General features: G+C 49.6%; 1 protein-coding gene across 3 annotated transcripts; it reads right to left on the reverse strand.

The window, feature by feature from the left end:
- Window positions 1-2,892: 2,892 nt before the first annotated feature.
- On the reverse strand, window positions 2,893-11,350 carry BORCS5 (BLOC-1 related complex subunit 5). Of its 3 annotated transcripts, none has more exons than XM_083180913.1 (6): window positions 11,270-11,350; window positions 8,400-8,516; window positions 7,702-7,788; window positions 7,468-7,611; window positions 5,220-5,377; window positions 2,893-3,687 (listed from the first exon to the last, which is right to left on the reverse strand). In XM_083180913.1, the coding sequence occupies exons 3-6, from the start codon at window positions 7,757-7,759 to the stop codon at window positions 3,457-3,459; spliced, it is 591 nt and encodes a 196-aa protein (XP_083037039.1). In that variant the 5' UTR covers window positions 7,760-7,788; window positions 8,400-8,516; window positions 11,270-11,350; the 3' UTR covers window positions 2,893-3,456. The 3 variants fall into 3 exon arrangements, with proteins under 3 accessions (XP_083037039.1, XP_083037038.1, XP_083037037.1); XM_083180912.1 differs by having other exon boundaries at window positions 11,104-11,312; XM_083180911.1 differs by having other exon boundaries at window positions 11,152-11,311.
- Between the last annotated feature and the right edge of the window lie 7,672 nt (window positions 11,351-19,022).

The raw sequence follows: 19,022 nt of genomic DNA on the forward strand, positions 1-19,022 counted from the left end.
CCTTAATTTGGAAAACATCTTGAACCAAACATTAAAAAGAATCATTTTACTGAGTCCTGGGGTTATTTATCAATGTGACGTAGATGGTAGCGCAAGATTACCAGGGGCTGTGTCCATGGTGCTGCCAGCCTCTGGCTGGTGGGGCATGATGGGACTTCTAGTTCCACATAGAGGCCCTTATTCTGATATGATTGCAGTACAAATTTGTTTGGAAAATGGGCAGAACCATGTGCACTGCAGGTGGGGCAGATGTAAAATGTGCAGAGAGTTAAATTTGGGTGGGGTGTGTTGAAACTGAAATCTAAATTGCAGTGTAAAAATAATACAGCCAGTATTTACCCTGCACAGAAACAAAATAACTCACACAAACCTAACTCTCTCGGCACATGTTACATCTGCCCCACCTGCAGTGCACATGGTTTTGCCCATTTTCCAAACAAATTTGTACTGCGATCAGATCTGAATAAAGTAACATCCAGCCCTAATATCACATTATCCAATTGTATAGAACTGAGCAATTTACTGTCATTTCCAATTTAGCTGTAACCTTGATCTAGAGCAGTGCCCAAATGTTCTAGTATCCAGTGCCGGGTCACTGTGCCAGTTTTCTGGTATCTTTGTATATCGTGGAGGGTCCCGGTGCCGGTGTTCTTATATTGAAGGGCTCCACGTGCCAGTGTCCCATGATCCTGGAGGCTCCCCATACTAGCATTTTATCATTGGAAGGTCTCGTACCAGTGTCCTGAGATCCTGGGGGGTCCCTAGTGCCAGTGTCCAGGTATAGGAGGGTCCTGGTATTTATCATTAGAAGTTCTCGGAATCCTGGGGGTTGCCCAGTGCCTTGAAATCCCAGAGGCTTCCCATACCAGTGTTCTGGCATTGGAGGGTCCTGGTATTCTGGGGAGTTCCTATGTCAGTGCCCTGAAATCCCAGAGACTCCCCAAACCAGTGTTCTGGTATTGGAGGGTCCTGTGCCAGTGTCCTGAGATCCGGGAGGCTCCCCGTACAGTTGTTCTGGTATTGGGAGGGTCCTGTGCCAGTCTTTTTGTATTGAAGGGTTCCTGGTGCCAGTGTTCTGAGATCCCAGAGACTCCCCGTACCAGTGTACTGGTATTGGAGGGTCCTGTGCCATGTGACCTGAGATCCAGGAGGCTCCCCGTACCAGTGAAAGAACAAGAATGGAACAGCGCCTCACTACTACAATGAAAATCACACAATTGGTAAAATATAACAATTTTATAAAAATCACACACAATAATTACATTACAATAATGGGATATGAATTTAAAATTGTTTGATTTGCTCACTCCTGGACATGGAATAATATTATAGCTGACTGTATGATGGACAATAAGAATATATTACCACATGGTGGATGGTGGGCCACTGTCCACGGGCCAAGTCGGAAAAGAGGGGGGCAGGGAAAGTTCACAGGTCCTCTCTGGTGTTGCGGTGTCCTGAGGTACAGCCGCTGGAGGTATCTGTGTATTGGGTTCTGGAATTACGATCTTTACTCTCCCAAAGGTCCTCAACGATGATGCGGTACCCTTGTAGCCGCTAGAGGATTTAGCAGTGGGATGGCAGGGTGGAATTGAAGGTGTCCTTGATGTTTTTGGAGACCATAAATAGAGTCCACCTGAGATTGGTTTGCCTTAGATCATCCAGATTGTATTTGGAGGGTTTGATAAAGCCACAGGTAGTGGCGAAACGCGTCAGGTGCTACCCACTCCTGGACTCACTCCTGACTTAAGACGGCCACCTACCGCATGGACTCACTGTTGTCACCGCTACATTGTGGGGACCCACATATGACTTGCCAGTGAATCCCCCAACCCTCCAAATACAATCTGGATGATCTAAGGCAAACCAACCTCAGGTGGACTCCAAAAACATCAAGGACACCTTCAATTCCACCCTGCCATCCCACTGCTAAATCCTCTAGCGGCTACAAGGGTACCGCATCATCGTTGAGGACCTTTGGGAGAGTAAAGATCGTAATTCCAGAACCCAATACACAGATACCTCCAGCGGCTGTACCTCAGGACACCGCAACACCAGAGAGGACCTGTGCACTTTCCCTGCCCCCCTCTTTTCCTACTTGGCCCGTGGACAGTGACCCCCCCATCCACCATGTGGTAATATATTCTTATTGTCTGTCATACAGTCAGCTACAATATTATTCCATGTCCAGGAGTGAGCAAATCAAACAATTTTAAATTCATAGTCCATTTTTTATTTTTCATATCCCATTATTGTAATGTAATTATTGTGTGTGATCTTTATAAAATTGTTATATTTTACCAATTGTGTGATTTTCATTGTAGTAGTGAGGCGCTGTTCCATTCTTTTTCTTGTTACCATTTATTAGGGCCTGACTAGCCCTAAATTGAACAGCAGCCCCCTTAGAGGAACAGCTCATACTAAAGCACCCTAGTCCTGATCTCTGGGAGACCAGGACATCTTGCCTTTTTTTCGCCGTACCAGTGTCCTGAAAACCCAGAGACTCCTCGTACCAGTGTTCTGGTATTGGAGGGTCCTGTGCCATGTGAACCGAGATCCCGGAGGCTGCCCGTACCAGTGTTCTGGTATTGGAGGGTCCTGTGCCATGTGACCTGAGATCCCGGAGGCTGCCCGTACCAGTGTTCTGGTATTGCAGAGTCCTGGTGTCCCAGGAACCTGAAGCCGGCAGTCCTCTATAGAATATATCTGCCAGCTGGGTAGAGACTCTGAGAATAGTAAGTATAGTAATAGATAACTGATATAAAGGGACAGGACTGTACGCTAAGCTCAGGGGCAGCATGTTCCTGGAGAGCTCTACCATCTGCTACCCCCACCATGCTGGGCCACTGGTATAGTACAGTGTGGGGACATCAGCAGTCAGGAAGAAAAACACATATGAGAACATTTGTCACAAATCTTTTATTAGCCGGACACATTTATATTATTGTACAAGGACATGTTCCCAGATAACATTCCGCAGCAGCGTAAGAATCGCCCGTCTCAGGACCTTGACCTTACGCCAAGCAAGGCCCTCGCCGGTACCCAGCGCTCACCAGCTGGGGCCGCAGTGTTCAGGATTGTACAAGAAGCCGCTTTCAGTCAGCAGTAAATGTCCAACTAATCATAAATAAAATAATGTCAGTCCCAGATTTCATCTTTCCAGCGTTCTATGGTATAGCGTTAGGACAGCGCAGGCGCGGAGCCGCGGCAGGTGACAGGTGTCCCATCTCAGTGTGCACAGGTCATTCCCGGGAACTGCACTGTAACAGGGTTTGTACTGAAATAGGCCACAGACGTGGTATGAGGAAGAGCGGGGCTCCAGTCTGTACAGTCGGGGCACATGGACCTAGAATAGCTGTATGTTTAAGGGGTGTTGGGACCCCCTGACGGATGAGATGAGGTTCCCAGCCCTGGCCTGCTCTGCATTCCCTCGCTCCGGGAGAGACGCGTCGCCCGTCAGTGTCTGTGTTCCCTGTCCGGACTCATGCAGAACGGCTCCAGCCTCTCGCCCTCCGGCAGCATGGCGTTCAGCTTCTCCATCAGGGGAACAGTCTGATCGATGCCCATCTGGATTCGCCGTAAGATCGCAGACATCTCATTTACCTTCTGTATCTGCTCCGCGTACTTGGCAAAGCGTTTCTGACGTTCCTGCATATAGCTGTATAGAGTATCGACGGAGGAGTCCATCTGCAGGGGAGGAAGGTAAAAGACAAACTCATCAGTCAGCTGTATCTGCGCAGATTCTACCATTGTAACAGGGAAAAGGGGGAGCAAAGCAATAACTAACTGTGCACCTGGACGATGCATGTATTATATGTGCATGCAGGGTAAATACTGGCTGCTATTACATGCAGCCCACAGATGCTGGGCAGCTTCACCCTCACGCTGTAATGTAGCTCTGAGCTAGGACACGCCCCTCCCACACCTAACTCTCTGCACATGTTACATCTGCCCCCCTGCAGCACAGCATCATGTTACCCAGGTGCTCAGGTACTGGCTGCTTCTGCATGTAGCCCACACATGCTGGGCAGCTTTATTCTCACACTTAAATATAGCTCTGAGCTAGGACACGCCCCTCCCACACCTAACTCTCTGCACCTGTTACATCTGCCTACCTGCAGCACAGCATCATGTTACCCAGGTGCTCAGTTATAGGCTGCTTCTGCATGTAGCCCACACATGCTGGGCAGCTTTATTCTCACACTTAAATGTAGCTCTGAGCTAGGACATGCCCCTCCCACACCTAACTCTCTGCACCTGTTACATCTGCCCCCCCTGCAGCGCAGCACTCCCACGACACACCCACGCCACCCGGACAAGTTGAATAAGTTACATTCATTCTCAGATACACTATTTCACAGGAAGAGCGATCTGTCAGTGGGGGGGGGAGGAATCTGCCCACACTATTAAGGCGACCACACACGTTGGACCTGTTTTCCCTTTAACTCCCCCGGAACTCCCCTCATATGATTTAGCACGCGATGTGCCATTTTTTTTACATGCGATTTATCACATGTAAAAAGACTCCCGGAGAGCTGGCGGGGAGTTCAAGGAAGATCAGATGCGATACATCGCGGCTGCCAAGAAGGACTCGCGATGTACCGCTGATGGTCCAATTCCGATTTAGCTTATGTGCTGCACACAGGGCTATTTTTCTGCAGGCTCCAGCAGGAACTGAGGCCCTTATTCTAGTTCACTCTGACAAAATATTTCTTAGATGGACAAAACCATGTGCACCGCAGGTGAGGCAGGTGTAAAACCCCACCCAAATCTAATTATCTCTGCACAAGTAACACCTGCCTCACCTGCAGTGCACATGGTTTTGTCCATCTAAGAAATATTTTGTCAGAAAGAGTGAACTAGAATAAGGGCCTCAGTTCCTGCTGGAGCCTGCTGAAAAATAGCCCTGGCTGCACATAAGATCTCCAGGCTCCGACCCGTTGCGTGTGGAACCGCACATCGCATCCAATGTCAACCACCTCTGATTTGGCCAGTTTCCATTCGATATATTGGGCTGAGCACGGGAATCTGATGAGAACAGGCCAAATCAGACCTGTGTATGGGAGCCTTTAGTGTCCTCCCCCCAGGATGTGCGAGCGCATGGTACAGCGATTGCGCAGTCCACCATTGCTTTCAATGCTGCTTGCGCAGTTATCAGCTAGACCCATGTGAGTAGAATCTGCCCAGGGGGGGGCCTCTGCTGCTGTGTCACCACCCACCTCTCTTACTCGTTTCACCAGAGCGTTCTGGTCGAAGGAGACTGCCTCGGCGCACTGGTGCAGGTGATCTTGGTAGCGGACGCACAGCTGCAGCACCTGGGGGGAGTCCAGACGCTCCAGACGGACATTGGTTGGGGAAGTCTGTCCGCTCAGGAGGCCTGAGAGAGAGAATGTGTCAGTGCAGGCCACTCCCCCTCCTCCCGTACTCCCCAGTGAGACATGTCACTACCAGTAGAGACCGCACTACGGTAAATCAGGAGCTGACGGAGGAAATAATGAACCCCAGCAACACCTCCCCAAATATCCCAGCCCTAATATATATGTATATGGATAATGTTGGCATTATCCAGGCAAGTGGATGATGGGGAAAAGGAAAAATAACCCTTTACTAATATCTGTGGCACAGCCTCTGCATCACTTGGAGGTAACAGCGGTTTCTCTTTCACTATTAATAACAGGCTGTGCAACAGTGTCTGGGCCCTGAGGTCACGTGAGTTTTTCATGATTTTTTGGGTGGCTATGTAATCGTACATCGACATGTACACCGTATATACGTGCGGGTACATTGCCCCGCTGCGCTCGGCCCACTTGGATAGTAAAGTATGAAAAACTCATGTGTGACACTGGAGAAGGATTTATAAATGCAAAAGGTACGCAGTCAGCGGATAGACAATGTCTAGGCCAACAGTCCCTAGGTCGACACCTAAGAAGGTCGACACTGTCAATACAAGCTTATGGTAGACATAAGCGAGGTCGACAGTCAAACGGTTGACATGAGGTTTTCATGATTTAAAAAGTGTTTTTTCATACATTACTATCCAAGTGGAGATATAGGGAGAATATAATAGTGCCGACGCATGGCGTGCGCAGCGGTACATATATATATATATATACGGTGTCCAGGTAGACATACGATTATATAAACACCAAAATATCATGAAAAACTCATGTCCATCTTTTGACTGTCGACCGTAAGCTTGTGACAACCTTTTCACAGTGTCGACCTAAGGTTTGTCAACCCTTCTTTAGGTGTCGACCAGCTACATCCTCAGAGATGAACATTAAAGCTATGGGACAACAGTGGAAACATTAATTAGGGACACGGAGGTGACACCGCCTGCAGCCGACAGATCCGATCGGTGACAGAACGCCGCCCCCGCACTGATGACGCTTCCACTTACTACACGTCTGCGTCCTGTAACACTCATCTCATATGGAGAATGATACAAAATGTTGGGTGTTCTACTTCACAGGTCACCTACAGAGGAATCCCGTTATCCTGGACTGCAAATATTATATAATAGACTAAATGAATCAGCTCTGACAGCTACGACCTCAGCCGCCCTGTAGGGGAAGGATGGGGGATAAAATGTCAGGGTAATTTGGATCATTACCATGTTACTCATTAAAAGGCTGAAAGTCCAAATTATTGTGACATTGTACCATAGAGATCCAGCCGTACCATAGAGATGCAGCAAAACCATAGAAATCCAGCCGTACCATAGAGATCTAGCCGTACCATAGAGATCCAGCCATGTTGTTATCTATAGGGTAGAACTTAATTTTTCCTGCAATAGAGTTAGATCTGAGAAATGCCCTGAACCGGGTGTAATCCAGATATTCGGGTTACTGGATTCCCTGTGTGCAGGGAGATCTCCACAGGCCTGTAGCGGACCATTCTGGAACTAGAGTAGAGGCACGATTAGAGCTGCACTGCCATCTTGTGGTCATACTAATTAAAATGGTAACAGGGTGCAATAATTGGTATATGGCATTTTGTAGATGTTTAAGGCTGGGCATACACTACTGAGATTTCCCGCAGCAGCGTATGCCCAGCCGATCATTTGCGAGCAACCCGGGACCTTCCCGGGCTGCAGGGTCACACGTGATCCATCACAAGCAGTCCTATACCTGTGACGGATCGCATGCAGCCCCTGTTCCCTCCTGGCCCGCCACCGGTAAGAGGGAGGTCCGAGGTCGGATCGGCATGCCGGTCCGACCTCCGACTCAGTCTGATGCACACGGGACCGCACATTGGACCTGAAGGGACATCACACTGACCCGATATCTAGGCCGGCTATGCCGGGAACGGATATAATCGACCCAAATAGAGTTAGTATATGGGGTGCCCCCCGGGCGCTGGATCCTGGGGGGGGGGGGGGGGGGGGGGGGTGTATGGGCACCTTTACACCTTAGATTTTAGGTTTTGTGTACTCCATACCCTGGGACACCCAAATATGACACTGACCTTTCAGAAGGGGCTGGAAGGTGGGAATCTCTTGTAGCTTGATCACATCTGGGTCTTTTGTAACATTGCGGTGGGATTGTGTCCCAGGGGCCACCACCACAATGTCATCCATCTTTGCCCGCTGTTTGGCCGGAGAGGGATGTGCTGCAGAGAAATGTCACATGGTCATCGTGGCGCTCTGACATGTCCGTGCGCCAGTGTAATAAGCTGGAGGGCGCAGGTAACGGAACTTACCAGAAGAGCTGACGTCGCCATGGCGGAGATCACTCTCGGAGCTCTGCTCGGCCCCCATACTGTCAGCCGCTGCAGCTTTCTGGACCGCTAGATTGTAAAACAGCATTGGAACAATAGCAGGCTTCATCCAGGACATAAGGCCAGTGAGGAGACAGAGAATGGTTCAAACTCCTCCCAAAATATAAGTCACCCAGTGTGTACCGCAATGCCCCCCGGTGGTCAGGCCAAGCATTGACCCTACCCTCCCCCACCACCCAGGAACAGAGCAGCCTCCCAGGACTACAGCTTTATAATAATCAGAATTTACTAATTCCCCCAAAACCTGTTACATAGATGTGGGAGCAATTAGCCACTAACCCAGTGGTTCCCAAACTGTGTGCTGTGGCTCCCTGGGGTGCCTCGGGACACTTGCAGGGGAGCCTCGGGTTGGTCGTCCAGGACCAATTCAAATTATTTATGATCAATTATTTCTGGAAAAAAACAGTGCTGGTGGCTGCCAATCATAAAATGGGTACAATGAGAACCAAATCCTGCCCTTTACCACATAACTGAACCTAAGAAGCACACAAACACAATCTACTTAATTTGATATATATTTTTTGGGGCCTAGGGTGCCTTGGAAAAATTCTGATACTCTAGGGTGCCAAGATTAGAAAAAGATTGGGAACCCCTGCACTAACCATTATACATCATTATACCTGTGGGGAGATAGCTGGCTGCCTGTCTCCTCCAGTGATGTAGTCAGAGCAGGGCTGTGATAAAGGGTCACCCGGATCCTGCGTTACCCCAGTGCAGGCCCACAGATGCTACGAGTTCTGCAGAAATAACAATTGTAGACAATTAATATACATATACATAGAGCAACATGTAATCTGGTCATACATGTTGCAAATTAATACTGGTCAATACGGGGGGTGGGGGTGGTGGTTTACAGATCACGCTTCACCACGAATATACAGGGAAAGTAATGAAAATATACACACGGGGAAGGGGGTAAAAATAACACTCCATACAGGGTGTGGGAGTAATAATAATATGACATGTATGTAATATCAATACTACATACACGGCAGAGGGGGGAGTATTAATCTTACAGAGTATTACACATACACAGGGATAATAATAATACTACTGCATATACGTGGGAGTAATTCTAGTACCACAAACACGAAGGTAGTAGTAAGAATCAAAATAAAAAAGGGGGGAGTAATGATACTACTACACACACAGGGGAGGGGGAGTAATGATACTACTACACACAGGGGAGGGGGGAGTAATGATACTACTACACACACAGGGGAGGGGGAGTAATGATACTACTACACACAGGGGAGTGGGAGTAATGATACTACTACACACACAGGGGAGTGGGAGTAATGATACTTCTACACACACAGGGGAGGGGGAGTAATGATACTACTACCCACACAGGGGAGGGGGAGTAATGATACTACTACCCACACAGGGGAGGGGGAGTAATGATACTACTACACACACAGGGGAGGGGGAGTAATGATACTACTACACACACAGGGGAGGGGGAGTAATGATACTACTACACACACAGGGGAGGGGGAGTAATGATACTACTACACACACAGAGGAGGGGGAGTAATGATACTACTACACACACAGGGGAGTGGGAGTAATGATACTACTACACACACAGGGGAGTAATGGTACTACTACACACACAGGGGAGTAATGATACTACTACACACACAGGGGAGGGGTGTAATGATACTACTACACACACAGGGGAGTGGGAGTAATGATACTACTACACACACAGGGGAGGGGGAGTAATGATACTACTACACACACAGGGGAGGGGGAGTAATGATACTACTACACACACAGGGGAGGGGGAGTAATGATACTACTACACACACAGGGGAGGGGGAGTAATGATACTACTACACACACAGGGGAGGGGGAGTAATGATACTACTACACACACAGGGGAGGGGGAGTAATGATACTACTACACACACAGGGGAGGGGGAGTAATGATACTACTACACACACAGGGGAGGGGGAGTAATGATACTACTACACACACAGGGGAGGGGGGTAATGATACTACTACACACACAGGGGAGGGGGGTAATGATACTACTACACACACAGGGGAGGGGGAGTAATGATATTACTACACACACAGGGGAGGGGGAGTAATGATACTACTACACACACAGGGGAGGGGGAGTAATGATACTACTACACACACAGGGGAGGGGGAGTAATGATACTACTACACACACAGGGGAGGGGAGTAATGATACTACTACACACACAGGGGAGGGGAGTAATGATACTACTACATACACAGGGGAGGGGGAGTAATGATACTTCTACATACACAGGGGAGGGGGAGTAATGATACTTCTACATACTCAGGGGAGGGGAGTAATGATACTACTACATACACAGGGGAGGGGAGTAATGATACTACTACGTACACAGGGAGGGGGGGTAATGATACTACTACGTACACAGGGGAGGGGGAGTAATGATACTATTACGTACACAGGGGAGGGGGAGTAATGATACTATTACATACACAGGGGAGGGGGAGTAATGATACTATTACATACACAGGGGAGGGGGAGTAATGATACTATTACATACACAGGGGAGGGGAGTAATGATACTATTACATACACAGGGGAGGGGGAGTAATGATACTACTACATACACAGGGGAGGGGGAGTAATGATACTACTACATACACAGGGGAGGGGGAGTAATGATACTACTACATACACAGGGGAGGGGGGATAATGATACTACTACATACACAGGGGAGGGGCAGTAATGATACTACTACATACACAGGGGAGAGGAGTGGAGTAATGATACTACTACATACACAGGGGAGTAATGATACTACTACTACATACACAAGGGAGGGGGAGTAATGATACTACTACATACACAGGGGAGGGGGAGTAATGATACTACATACACAGGGGAGGGGGAGTAATGATACTACATACACAGGGGAGGGGGAGTAATGATACTACTACATACACAGGGGAGGTGGAGTAATGATACTACTACATACACAGGGGAGGGGGATAATGATACTACTACATACACAGGGGAGGGGAGTAATGATACTACTACATACACAGGGGAGGGGGAGTAATGATACTACTACATACAAAGGGGAGGGGGATAATGATACTACTACATACACAGGGGAGGGGGGATAATGCTACTACTACATACACAGGGGAGGGGGGATAATGCTACTACTACACACACAGGGGAGGGGGGTAATGATACTACTACACACACAGGGGAGGGGGGATAATGCTACTACTACACACACAGGGGAGGGGGGTAATGATACTACTACATACACAGGGGAGGGGGGATAATGCTACTACTACATACACGGGGGATTAATTATGATACTGGACACGGAGATCGCGGGATAATAACCCGGGTAAATGCCGGCCGGGCTGCGCTCTCTCCCTCTCTGTGTATACAGACGTTCCACTCCCTGTACCCCCCAAAATGTATCCGACACCCCGATGTCAGCTCCGGTTGCCCTGGTTACCTCCCGACAGGTACTTCCGGCTTCCGCCTATCACCTGCCGTATGAGCCTGTACTTCCGGGTCAGCCCCGCCCCTCAGTGACCTGAGACAGCTTGAACGCTAATTGGACAGACTGATGAGCAGCAGCCGCACTGCAGCCACTGCGCTACTGGTCCACCCTGTGTAATCATTATACTACTATAATACTGCATTATAATATAATATAATGCCATCATTACTATACTATAATACTATATAATACCATCATCACTATACTATAATACTATATAATACCATCATCACACCATACAATAATACTGTATAATACTATATAATACCATCAGACATCACCATACTATAATACTGTATAATACATAATCACCATACTATAAATATAATATAATACCATCATCTTTAATATAATATAATACCATCATCACCATACTATAATATAATATAATACCATCATCACCATACTATAAGGTACTTGTTTCCTAGCACGGCGCCCACTAAGTTAATTGCGTAGAGGGCTATTCTGCGTAAAAAAAATGGCATGCGATGCGTTTTCTTTAGTTAATTTATTCACTGCTTTTTTGTCCCCAAGCCATCTCATCGCACCTCCCGCAAAATCTCATGCGATCGCATTCGATTTTTTGATCGCATCCGATTTTCTGGGGTGCTATGCCATGACATTAGGTATACAATAATATGATTGTATGTCCCAAAAATAGGATTAACACACCCCCCCACTATCCACGCCACCCCGAAGCGTGGCGAGCGGCGGCGGAACGCGTCCTCCGACTTTTTCATTACCCCACTATCCACGTCGGCGTGGAGTTGATTCTATATAGTGGGGCGAGCGTAGCGAGCCACCGAGCCCGAAGCATGGCGAGCGGACGCGGAATACATGTAAAGCAATCCGTGTGCTCACCACGCTTCGGGCTCGGTGGCGCGCCACCATACTATAATACTGCATTACACTATAATACAATATAATACCATCATCACCATACTATAATACTGTATAATACATCATCACCATACTATAATACTATATAATACCATCATCACTATACTATGATACAATATAATACCATCATCACCATACTATAATACTGCATAGTTATATAATACCATACTGTATATATAATACTGTGCTTTGTATAATAAAACTATCAGCATACTATACATTCTTTTTCCCCGGACTTGCTAGAATATGCTTATGACCCAGAAGGTGTCTTGCGCACTGAGGCGCCCCCTGTTGATGTCTCAAATCATCCGTGCAAAATCTGAAACATGTTTTTATTCCTTTTAAATGTGGAGGCGAGGGGACATTGGGCCAGATGCACTAAGCTTCAAAAGTGATAAAATGGAGAGTGATAAACTACCAACCAATTACCTCCTGCCTGACATTTTTCAAACACAGACTGTGACAAGGCAAATAGCCTTGGTTGGCTGATTGGCTGGTTGTTTCTCACTCTCTATTTTATTACTTTTGAAGCTTAGTGCATCTGGCCCATTGTATGGGGTGAAACAGCAACACAAATGTTCAAGGTTACATTGCTGACCTACATATTTCCTGACGTTTTCTGACGCAGCTTCCCAATAAAACGGCTTTTTCTCTGTTTTATTTTTGGGTCGCCAAACTTGCTAGACTGGAATCAGTGAGTGGGCTGACGCGTGCTTCGGCTTCTTACCTGGATCTAGGTGCAGAGTCTGTGCTGGGTAGGGTCAGGGCCGCCTTAAAGAAACAACTGTGTTACTGATTGATGTGCTGAAGACAGGGCCGGTGCTAGGGTGTCCGGTGCCCTCCTGCAAACCATACATTTTGCGCCCTTTCACGTTGCCATTGCAACAAGCTGCAGCCCGATTGTGGGAGCGTATGCAACATGCGATACTATGGAGGATCTAGGGTGCATGTACATGTATGTATACACCATCTTAGTCAGCGGCGTAACTATAGCACCGCAGCCCCCGCCACCGCGGGGGACGCTGTGCATGTGGGGGCACCGGGGGCTGCAGTGCTATAGTTACACACACACACCCCCAATCCCCTGCAGACTTACCTATCTCGCTGGTCCCGGCGGCTCCTTTCTTCTGCTGAGGACCACCACAAAAACTGAAAACTGTCTGCTGTATGGGGGCGGCCATTTTGTGGTGGTCCTCAGCAGAAGAACGGAGCCGCCGGGACCAGCGCGATAGATAAGGCTGCGGGGGATTGGGGGGGGGGGGGGGTTTGCATGGGCGGCGGGGGGGCAGGTACTTGGTGGGGTGGCGGTTAGGGGGGGGCGCCCAAAACTTAGCTACGCCACTGATTTCAGTGCTGTGTCCGCAAAATGTTGCAGGCCCTAAAGGTGCCCATACACGCTGCGCGAATCGCATACATTATGGGCTAGATCGCATCGCACGGCATGCATGCAATGTGTTTGTGATGCGATCCGAAAGCAGTACAAAAAGTATATGCAGCACTCGTGACTGCGGGGGAAAGGAGGTGAGAGAAGGAGGAGATGGAAGAAGAGGGGAGGAGATAGAGGGGGCGGAGGGTTGAGGACTTGCAGTGGCACTGGCACAGCACACTGAGAAGAGGAAAAGAAGGGGAGGCGGCGCTGCTGCCTGTTTGTCATTTGATTGACAGCTGACAGGCGCAGGGAGCAATGGGTAGGGGGTGGATCCGGACATAACATGTCATCCAGGCATTCACAGACAGCGCTACATGCCTCAGCGCAAGTGTCCGTGAGGAAGTGGGGGCAGGTCGCAGGAGGAGGACAGTGTGTGCACGGTGCAGGGAGCTGCTCAGCCGCTCCATACTGCCGCCCGCTGTCAGATAGGCACTGCAGGCGGCGTGCAGGCTGTGTGCACTCGCGGTGTCTTTATACTGCCACCCGCCCGCTGTCAGACAGGCGCTGCGGGCGGCGTGCAGGAGGCAATGACAGTGGGGGCTGAGGCAGCTTTAGCAGAGCAGGGAGGGAGACAGCGCCTTTTCAGCATGGCGCCTCCCTGCCTTGCAGAAACTGCTGAGTGAGTAGCGCCGGCCCTGGCTGAAGAAACAGTGGTACTCCCATTGCTGGCAGTATACTGATCGGACAAGCTGCAACACCAAACCACTTTTTAATCGGTGCTATTTGGGGTGGGGGTCTATTCCAGAAGTAACAAATGGACTTTCATTTTTCATGATTGTACAGACATTTCAGTCTATGCAATGTGCTGATTAGCGCAGATGGCGGCATTTACGGTGGAGCAGAGATTATGCTGAAATTGTTTTCTCTCATGGCAACATCGCAGTAATGTTCCGCTTGGTCAGTGTACAGTTTACTGTTCCTTCCTCTGTACTGCGTGCTGTGTTCCGACGCGTTTCGTCTGCTTCACCAGACTTTGACACCTATCGGCTAATGATATGAGCTGTGATCCCTATTTATGTATTACAGCAGGACAGCGGGGAGGTAAGTAATAGAAATGATTGCATGGTGTGCCCCTATTATACATACAGGCCCTCACTCTGATGGACCGGGTCTGAATTTGGCCCCATCCGAAAAAAACAGAATGACCCCCACAGTGCACTAAAGGCGATGGGCGATGTACCTACAATTTGGTCTCTTTTCCTGTTATTGCAGTAGTCAATCGCAGGAAAAAGAACCCAAATTGCAGGTGAATGACAGCGAGTCCGATGCCATGCACATCACACTGCAGGATTGATTCTGGTTCCAGCCATTCTCGGCAGGGATTGCATGGGATCCTGCTGCCCAGGAAGGTCCCGGGCAGCACCAGGGAGCATAGCGTGCGACATCTACGAGGAGAGAAGTGTCTGTAATGTATGGGAGCCTTTATTTGTATACAGTCTGATCACCGCAGAATAGCTGATAATAAATCCAGGAACAAAAGATCGGCGAATGCTGAGACAAATGTCAATATGTGCCGAGTAAATTAGCTGCTACTTCCAGCACCTGATTACTTAGCGGGCGTGAGTCTGTACAGAGATCTATAAAGGGATAGAGCACCTGTCTGTATATGATCCTTCATGCCGCCTGGGGTGGGGACACACAGTGACCAGAAATAGAGTCTAGAGGTGCGGTGCTGCGCACATACAGAATGACATCATAAGCACTGAGAGGCATGCAGGGGCCCCCCGATATGTGTACCCTCACACTCCCACTATCGGAGGCCCCGATCGCAGATATTGGGTACCGGGGATGGATTATTAGATAGTCAGGCAATAGGTCAACACCACAAGTACAACATGGTCAAAAGCTGGACATGGGCATAAGGTAGACACAAAAAAGGTAGGTACATGGAAAGGTTGACATGAATTTTCCCAATTTTTGTGTGTCAATGTTGACACCTGTTGACATGGATCTCCAATTAGTGTAACGCGTAGCCTCACATTACTTCAGGTCTGGTACCGTTCCCAACTGCATTCCACATTGTTCATTTATATTATATATTAACAATTTCTTAGGTACTTGTATAGTTTCATGGTGCCACTTACGTAGTCAGCGTAGTGTCCCTGTCAACATCAGCGTTGTGTTCCTGTAGCCAGTGTAGTGTCCCTGTAGCCAGTGTAGTCAGCGTGTAGTCAGCGCGTGTCTGCGACTGTGTGTACGCTCGTGCCTAACCAGAGCATACGCAGTTAGCGTAGTCAGTCAGCGTTACGCAGTTAGCGTAGTCCAGTGGTCGCCAACCCGTCGCTCGCGAGCTACCAGTAGCTCGCGGCAGCGATCGGGGTAGCTCGACCACTGTCACCGCCCGCCCCTCCATTACCCGCCGCCGTCCGCCCCTGCTTCAATTTTTCCCTGAGGGGAGGAGAGAGCATTGCGCTTCTCTCCTACCCTTCCCTGTGCGTCCCAGGTGTCCCTGTGACTGCGGCGTCCGCCAACCAGAGCTCGCGGGCCGGCAGCCAATCAGCAGCCGGCCCGCGAGCTTTGAATGGCAGACGGCGCAGTAACAAGGAAGTGAGGGGAAGGAGAGATGCGTGCTGCGCTGTGCTCTCCTCCCCTGAAAGGGAAGCAGCACGCCATCACGCCGTCACAGGAGGACACCGCCAGCAGCACCACAGGGGGGCACGGATGGCCGAATAGTTCTCTCCCCGGCAGCAGCAACAATGGTAAGTGTGCTGCTGGGGAACACATGACACTGTGGGGGCATATTTATTGGTACTGTGGGGGCATACTTATTGGCACTGTGGGGTCATACTTATTGGCACTGTGGGGGCTTATTTATTGGCACTGTGGGGGCTTATTTATTGGCACTGTGGGGGCATACTTATTGGCACTGTGGGGGCATACTTATTGGCACTGTGGGGGCATATTTATTGGCACTGTGGGGGCATATTTATTGGCACTGTGGGGGCATATTTATTGGCACTGTGGGGGCATACTTATTGGCACTGTGGGGGCATACTTATTGGCACTGTGGGGGCATACTTATTGGCACTGTGGGGGGCTTATTTATTGGCACTGTGGGGGCATATTTATTGGCACTGTGGGGGCATATTTATTGGCACTGTGGGGGCATATTTATTGGCACTGTGGGGGCATACTTGTTGGCACTGTGGGGGCATACTTGTTGGCACTGTGGGGGCATACTTGTTGGCACTGTGGGGGCATACTTGTTGGCACTGTGGGGGCATACTTGTTGGCACTGTGGGGGCATACTTGTTGGCACTGTGGGGGCATACTTGTTGGCACTGTGGGGGCATACTTGTTGGCACTGTGGGGGCATACATGCTGGCACTGTGGGGGCATAACCGGCACTGTGGGGGCATTGTTGGCACCATGGGGTCATACCTGACAATGTGAGGGTATTCCTGTTTCTGGCACTGTGGGGGCATACCTGGCACCGTGGGAGCATATGTATATCTGGCACTGCACTATTGGGGGCATATGTGTATTACACCCCCATTTTCCATGGCCGCACCCCATGTGGCTACAGCTCTTAGAGAGCTGACTATGCCCCCATAGCGGAAAAAATGGGGGATGTAGCCTCGCTGAACCTTCTAATTTTTGGCGCGTGCCTTCGGCACGCAGATGACTCTTCTCCTCTGCCTCCAGTGTTGGGAGGTATGTTTTGGGGCATTGCAGTGTGTGGCATAATGTGTCAGGGGCATTACAGTTTGTGGCATTATGTGTAAAGGGCATTTTTTGGGATATTATGCAGATTTTTAGTTTTTTTTTACTTTAGTAGCTCTTCGGGCGGTTTATTTTGTCGCGAGTAGCTCCCGACCCAAAAAAGGTTGGAGACCACTGGCGTAGTCGGTCAGCGTTACGCAGTTAGCGTAGTCGGTCAGCGTTACGCAGTTAGCGTAGTCAGTCAGCGTTACGCAGTGAGCGTAGTCAGTCAGCGTTACGCCGTTACCGTAGTCAGTCAGCGTTACGCAGTTAGCGTAGTCGGTCAGCGTTACGCAGTTAGCGTAGTCGGTCAGCGTTACGCAGTTAGCGTAGTCGGTCAGCGTTACGCAGTTAGCGTAGTCGGTCAGCGTTACGCAGTTAGCGTAGTCGGTCAGCGTTACGCAGTTAGCGTAGTCGGTCAGCGTTACGCAGTTGGCGTAGTCGGTCAGCGTTACGCAGTTAGTGTAGTCGGTCAGCGTTACGCAGTTGGCGTAGTCGGTCAGCGTTACGCAGTTAGCGTAGTCGGTCAGCGTTACGCAGTTGGCGTAGTCGGTCAGCGTTACGCAGTTGGCGTAGTCGGTCAGCGTTACGCAGTTAGCGTAGTCGGTCAGCGTTACGCAGTTGGCGTAGTCGGTCAGCGTTACGCAGTTGGCGCAGTCAGTCAGCGTTACGCAGTTGGCGCAGTCGGTCAGCGTTACGCAGTTGGCGTAGTCAGTCAGCGTTACGCAGTTGGCGTAGTCGGTCAGCGTTACGCAGTTAGCGTAGTCGGTCAGCGTTACGCAGTTAGCGCAGTCGGTCAGCGTTACGTAGTTAGCGTAGTCGGTCAGCGTTACGCAGTTAGCGTAGTCGGTCAGCGTTACGCAGTTAGCGTAGTCGCTCAGCGTTACGCAGTTAGCGTAGTCAGTCAGCGTTATGCAGTTAGCGTAGTCGGTCAGCGTTACGCAGTTAGCGTAGTCGGTCAGCGTTACGCAGTTAGTGTAGTCGGTCAGCGTTACGCAGTTGGCGTAGTCGGTCAGCGTTACGCAGTTAGCGTAGTCGGTCAGCGTTACGCCGTTACCGTAGTCAGTCAGCGTTACGCAGTTAGCGTAGTCAGTCAGCGTTACGCAGTTAGCGTAGTCAGTCAGCGTTACGCCGTTAGCGTAGTCAGTCAGCATTACGCAGTTAGCGTAGTCAGTCAGCATTACGCCGTTAGCGTAGTCAGTCAGCGTTACGCAGTTAGCGTAGTCAGTCAGCGTTACGCAGTTAGCGTAGTCAGTCAGCGTTACGCAGTTAGCGTAGTCAGTCTGCGTTATGCAGTTAGCGTAGTCAGTCAGCGTTGTGTCACCGCTTATTACATTGCGTTGGAACCATTGACCATTTTTAACCTGCCTGACCTGACAGGTGTGAATGTGTTCCTGAAGCTATCCACGTCAGGCCATAACGTGGCGAGCCCCGCAGAAAATGAGCCCGATTACTTGACGAGTATTCCCCGTCCGCTCGCCACGATTCGGGCTCGTTTTCCTCATAGGGCTCGGTGGCTTTCTGCACTTGCCACACTTTATAGAACCAAATCCACGCCAACGTGGACAGTGGGGGTATGAACAGGTCAGGAGGACGCGTAGCGCTGCGTTCGCCACGCTTCAGGCTGACGTGGATAGTGGGGGTTGAAATGGAGGCATTTGCCAGTATGTAACA

This window comes from Crinia signifera, chromosome 4, assembly GCF_055691185.1.
Source record: "Crinia signifera chromosome 4, ASM5569118v1, whole genome shotgun sequence".
NCBI lineage: Eukaryota > Metazoa > Chordata > Amphibia > Anura > Myobatrachidae > Crinia > Crinia signifera.